Source organism: Corvus kubaryi, unplaced genomic scaffold (genome assembly GCF_017639235.1).
Source record: "Corvus kubaryi isolate FWS band 111438036 unplaced genomic scaffold, C.kubaryi_AGA036_p1.0 37272, whole genome shotgun sequence".
Lineage (NCBI taxonomy): Eukaryota > Metazoa > Chordata > Aves > Passeriformes > Corvidae > Corvus > Corvus kubaryi.
Genome location: NW_024581084.1, coordinates 2,337,004 through 2,342,907, shown reverse-complemented (window position 1 = coordinate 2,342,907; position 5,904 = coordinate 2,337,004). Strand labels below are relative to the sequence as shown.

At 59.5% G+C, this 5,904-nt stretch overlaps 1 protein-coding gene across 1 annotated transcript; it reads left to right on the top strand.

Annotated features, from left to right (window-relative positions):
* Nucleotides 1-253: 253 nt before the first annotated feature.
* On the top strand, nt 254-4,274 carry CHMP6 (charged multivesicular body protein 6). Its single transcript, XM_042025616.1, has 8 exons — nt 254-355; nt 682-791; nt 1,275-1,362; nt 2,066-2,152; nt 2,244-2,309; nt 2,416-2,496; nt 2,682-2,736; nt 3,959-4,274. Exons 1-8 carry the CDS (start codon nt 293-295, stop codon nt 4,009-4,011), a joined length of 603 nt encoding a protein of 200 aa, XP_041881550.1. The 5' UTR covers nt 254-292; the 3' UTR covers nt 4,012-4,274.
* The last annotated feature ends 1,630 nt before the right edge of the window (nt 4,275-5,904 follow it).

Below are 5,904 nucleotides of genomic sequence, written 5' to 3'. Positions count from 1 at the left end.
TTCCCTATCCCCATTCCCTATCCCCATTCCCTATCCCATTCCCTATATCCCATTCCCTATATCCCATTCCCTGTACCCCATTCCCTGTACCCCATTCCCTGTATCCCATTCCCTATCCCCATTCCCTATCCCATTCCCTGTATAATTCCCGATATTCCCGGCCCCAGCGCGCCCCCACAGCGCCCCCCAGCGGCGCGCTCCCGCCTCTGCGGCGCTCGCTCGCGTTGTGCGGGGCCGGGCCCCTCGCGGCCGCCGTCGGGGGCGGGCCGGGCCGGGCCGGGCAGGAGCGGCCATGGGGAACCTGTTCGGGCGGAAACGGCGGAGCCGCGTCACGGAGCAGGACCGGGCCGTGCTGGTGAGCGGGGGGGCGCCGGGCCGGGCCGGGCCGGGCCGTGCTGTGCTGTGCTGCTGAGCGGGAGGGATGGGCCGGGCCGGCCTGGCCTGGCTCCGGGCGCGCCCGTGCGGTTTGCCGGCTCCCCGCGGCGGTGGAGGGGCCCGGCTGGGGCTGAGCGGCCCCCGGTGCCGTCGGTGAGGCGGCGGGGAGAGACCGGGCGGGGAGCGGCGCTGCTGGAGCGGGCGCTGGAGCTGCCAGGGCTGAGCGGTGACTCTTGTCCGTCCCTCTGTCCGTCCATCCCTCTGTCCGTCCCTCCCGCGCTCCCTCCGTGTCCCTCTCTCCCGCAGCAACTGAAGCAGCAGCGGGACAAGCTCCGGCAGTACCAGAAGCGGCTGAGCCTGGGCCTGGAGCGGGAGCGGGCGCTGGCCCGGCAGCTGCTCCGGGACGGCAAGAAAGAGTGAGGGGAAAGGGGTCCCCGGGGGGCGAGGGGGGGAGCGCCGGTGCCACCGCCAGCGTGTCCCTGGGAAGGAAACACCGCTGGGTCGGAGGAATCAGAGTCTCGGAAAGGTTTGGGTTAAGAGGAGCCTTAAAGTTCATCTCATCCCACCCCCTGCCATGGCAGGGACACCTCCCACTGTCCCAGGCTGCTCCAGCCCCAATGTCCAGCCTGGCCTTGGGCACTGCCAGGGATCCAGGGGCAGCCCCAGCTGCTCTGGGCACCCTGTGCCAGGGCCTCCCCACCCTCCCATGGAAAGATTTATTCCCAATATCCGATTTGCTCATCCTTGCTCTTCCCAGGAGCAGCTCAGGGTTGCCAGTTCAGCTGCACACAAGTTGTCCCCTCTTAGCAGAAGCACAGAACAAGCGTGGCTCTGATGGGGTTCTTTTAGGCTTTATTTGCTTCATCCAAGCTGAGTTTCCCTCCCTGTGTGTCCCTCAGGAAAGCCATGCTGCTGCTGAAGAAGAAACGGTACCAGGAGCAGCTTCTGGATAAAACAGAGAACCAGATCAGCAACCTGGAGCGGATGGTGAGTGAGGGCCCTGGGGTGTTCCGGGGCGGGGCTCCCCTTGGATCCCGTGGAATTCCATTCCAACTGGCAGGTCCTGGCAGGTGTTTAGCCCTCTGTCCAAGGGCAAATGTCCAAAATTGTACGTGTGCCACGATTTTTCCCTGGAGACACGAGGTGGTGCGTTTGGAATCTGCAGGCTCCGTGTTAAATGTGTGTTTTGGAAATTGCTGAAACGTTACTCACAGTGGGGATGGCTGCACTGGGGACTTCCTGGGCTTGTCTCGGCACTGTCATCTCAGAATTGGATGTGTTTGGGTTTGGGGAGGTCTCAGCTGGGACTGACAGCTGGAAAATCTGGTGAAATCACTTTGAGGGCTGTTGGACCTGCTGGTGCAGCCACCCGTGCCGAGCTTTTTGTGTGGAAGTTTCCTGCTGCTGGTGCCATTGACAGGACAGAAGGGGCTCAAGTGATTCTTCCTTGCAGCTTCTCTGGTGGTCCTGGCAGCCTGTGTCTGCCTAAGAATAGCAATCAGGGAGTTATTTCGGTGGGAAGAGCTCTCTGAGCCCCTGGAGCCTGTGCTCTCCAGCACTGCCAGGGCCACCACTGTCCCCAGCTGCCACATCCACACATCTGTTAAATCCCTTTGAGATTCCCTGGGCAGCCTGTGCCAGTGCCTGACCAAAGTCTGACGGGCTCTTCCCTTTCTCCTTCCCATTCCAGGTCCAGGACATTGAATTCACCCAGATTGAAATGAAGGTCATCGAGGGCCTGAAAATAGGCAATGAGTGTCTGAACAAAATGCACCAGGTGCGTGTGGCTGGGGCAGGTCAGAGGGGCCTGGCTGGAGCTGCCTCCCTGCAGGCCCCCCCCACACCTGGATTTTGGCTCTTCCCTTCAGGTTATGTCCATAGAAGAAGTGGAAAGGATAATAGGAGAAACCCAGGATGCTGTGGAGTACCAGAGGGTGCGTGCAGGGGGAGTTGGGAGCAGCCTCTGCCTCTGCACAGAGCTGCTTGCGCGTGCAGCGTGCCAAAGGCTGGGCATGTCACGTCCTTCCCTCTCTTCCACAGCAAATAGACGAGCTCCTGGCTGGCAGCCTGACGGAGGAGGATGAGGATGCCATTCTAGAAGAATTAAATGCTATTACTCAGGTGAGGTTGGTGGTGTCGGGATTGAAATCCACGTTTTCAGGAAGGTGTTTGTAACAGCAGATAAAGTACCTTTTTCTGCTCTCAGAGCTCAGTCTGGGGGGAAATGTGGGACATTGCCACCCCAGTCTTTGCCCACAGCCGTGGTCTGTGGCACGGGTGACACGTTGTCTTAAATGTCCTTGCAGGAACAGTTGGAGCTTCCAGAAGTTCCTTCGGAGCCGCTCCCGGAGAAGGTCCCAGGTATGTTCTCCTTGCTCAGCTTTGGCTTCTCATGCTCCTGTCCCGGGCAATGCTCTGGGGCCCTCTCCCAGTGTAAGTGTTGTCCTGGGAAATGGGAAGGAATAGCAGCTCCTGGCGTGGGGACAGGCCCAGCCGAGCCCTCGCTCCAGAAGCACCCGAGGCTCCGCTCTCTGTTCCGTCGGCGTCTGGTCATTCCGCTGGGGAGCTCCCTGTGTGACATCTGCTGTTCTCGTCACATCCTGTACCTGCCCTGAGACACCTCGTTCCATCAGGAGGCTCCAGAAGGAATTCTTTCCTTGCTTGAGCCAGGCAAGGCTTCCTCCCACAGCCCAGGTCTGGTCCTGCCATCGCAGCAGGGATTTGTGGATGTTGGATTCACCTTGCACAGCACTGGATCTCCCTGAGGCTTGGGATGACTTGGAGCTCTTCCCACCTCACTTCACAGCGATTTGGAACCAGCTGGATGAGGATCACTGGGGTCCCACAGCTCCAGGAATGTCAGACCACGAGCTCCACACAGCTGATGGTCCCTGAGTGTTCCTGAGCAATCCAGAACCTCAGTGGATGGACTTGTGTGGGAATCCAGCTGGGAAGTGGGAGAGCTCACCAAGAAGGTGACCAAACAGGCCCTGGTGGTCCTGCCCAGCAGGGAGGGAGCTCACTGGGGTTTATCAGGTGCTGAGGACCTGAAAACTCAGACTGGTGAAGACTCTTCTGGGACAGCAGAGCCCTGAGCGGTCGCTCACAGGAGCTGGACCTCCGTGCTTGTGCAAAGAGGAGCTGGAAGAAGCCATTTCGCTGTGTGGAATCTGCCCAGGAGCAATCTGGGATGTGGGGAATGGGGCTGGTTTCCTTGGAGCTTGTTTACTCCTAAACAGGGCTCAGATGTCAGCACCGAGGCCAAACAAAACACGGCCCAGGGCTGTGGGGTCACAGGGGTGAGGGCAGGGCTGGCCCTGCTCCTGCCCAGGATCTGTCCCTGGGCTGGTGGCTTTGCTGGGCTGGGCATGTTCTGAAAGTCTGTAATTCTTCAGTGCTGTGCAAAAGGGGCATTTCCACATGGGAATGTGGGATTATTTATAACAAACTTCTCTTAGTTCAGGTGCTGTGCAAGCGTTTGCTGCTCTGCAGAGTGGACTCTGAGCCCTGGATCCTCCTCAGGAGATGGCTGCAGGATATTTGCATTCCCTGATTTTATAACAAGTTTCTTTTCCTTCCACAGAGGTGTCACCCATCAAGAACAGGCCAAAGCCAGAGCTGGTGGCAGCATCTTAACTCCCAGTGCTGGGGATTCCCCCACGAAACTTTCACCCTGGACAGTTTGCCCTCCCAGCGTGTGCTGGGAACAGGCAATGCCTTGGCAGCATCCCAGCTGTGCTGGGTGGATTGTGGAGCAGGATTCCCTGCGCAGGGTGGGGAACCTCAGCTGATTATCGCTCTTGTATCAAGATTATTTTCTAGTGCTTTCTTTTTTTGTAACTTAAATTCCAAACTCACTCAGCTGCGCTGTCTCGGGATTAAACAGCAACTGTAAAACATCCAAAGCCAAATTTTTCTCTGTAGGTTTGATTCTGGTGAGGTCAGTGTGCCTTTGCTCTGGCCAAATCCCAGGAAATGCCACGCTCGGAGCGACGGTGTTCGTGCTGGGCATGGGCTGGGCGAGCACGAGCCCTGTGGAGCACTCTGGTGTCTGTGTCCCTCTGTCCCTCCTCTCTCCTGGTTCCGTCTGTGGAGGGGCTGCCGTGTCCCTGTCCTGCTGCACGTTGGGCAGCGCCGGAGCCGGGAGTGCGGAGTTTCCACACGAGCTCCGGGCTGGGCTCGGCTCTGGCTCACACGGAACCAGCCCAAGGGGCTTTGATTTGGGCCAAGCTCAGCCTGGGTGCTCGGCTCTGCTCCTGCTGCAGCGGCTCTGGCGGGCAAAGCCTGATCTGCTGTGAGCTGAGGAGTTTGCCCCGGCCACGGTTCAGCCCCAGCTCCAGAACCCTGCGGGGCTGAGCAGCCCTGGGCCGGCAGAAATCGCCTGCGATGCCAGCAAGGAGCTTCTGCCTGTGTCAGCAGCCAGGATCCCTCCCTCATTGGCTCTGCTCCAGCGTCAGAGTTCACCTTTGGCCGGGATGGACTGATGGATCACATGGACTCAGCTCCAGCTGCTCCTGCCGGACGTTTCCTCGGGGGCTCAGACACGTTTCCTCGGGCTTGTGCTGCGCCAGACACGGGGCCCGAAGCTCCAGAAATCACCACTCCAAAATGCTCCGGGAGCAGCTCGAGGGAGCCTCATCCCCTCTGAGGACAGTCGGAGCAGCGCCAGCTCCCTCGGGTGCTGGAGGTCTGGAACGCTGCCTGGGCAGCCAGGTGGTGGCAGATTTGGCTGCTCTTGGAAGGAGCTCACCTGCCAGCTTGCAGATGCTCTTCAGGACACTGCAGATCTTTATTTATTACATTCTTGAAGCCACAACCCTTAATCTGCATTTCTGTGACAGCAGAAGGACCAGAGGGTCCTTGGAGACTTTGGGAGGCTGTTGCTGGGGCTGTGGGATCTGGTGCTAGACAAGAAGTGATCCCAGGGACTGGGGTGCTCCCCCGTGGTGCTGGGCCAGCGGCAGCTCTGGGTGGAGTCACGCTCTCCGTTGTGTTCCAAAGATTGGCCAGGGCACCCTCGTCCTCCTCGTGTGTCCCCAAGGCAGTGAGTGCCCTGGGAATGCCCCATTTGCAATCCTGCTGCTTCTCCTAAGTGATGTTCTGTAACAAACCCAGGCACAGTGCTGGCAAAGCAGCTGCTGCCTCTGGAGCTGGCCGGGGCAGTGGATGGTCCCAAGGCTGTGTCTGGTCAGCCCAGCCGCTATTGGGACAGCCAGCTCCTGTTCCCAGCCCTCCCAGGGACAGGATCATGCTCTGCTCACGGTGGTTTGTTCTCTCTGCTCGGTCCTGGCTGTGCTGCAACGCAGCCCATTCCCACCAGAGAGAGCCTTGGATTCACCAGTGCCGCGCTGGCAGGCGCATTTCTGGGCAGCGTTTTTCCTTCAAGGCTCCTTCAGCCCGTTGCCAGCCGGGTGCCGGGTTGTTTAACGTGCCCCTGACTAATGTGGATCCACGGGAAGCAGCACTGGGCGCTCCCAGGAGGGTATGGAAGGGATCTGTCCTGGGAATGCAGCTTCCGCTGCTGGTGCT

What these genes read in the sequence shown, in the direction of transcription:
- CHMP6 (XM_042025616.1), top strand. Translation starts at nt 293, where the DNA reads ATGGGGAACCTGTTCGGGCGGAAACGGCGGAGCCGCGTCACGGAGCAG. An exon ending in ATGCTGTGGAGTACCAGAGG is followed by an intron (nt 2,310 to 2,415) that starts GTGCGTGCAGGG and finishes TCTCTTCCACAG; the next exon opens with CAAATAGACGAGCTCCTGGC. An exon ending in GCTCCCGGAGAAGGTCCCAG is followed by an intron (nt 2,737 to 3,958) that starts GTATGTTCTCCT and finishes TTCCTTCCACAG; the next exon opens with AGGTGTCACCCATCAAGAAC.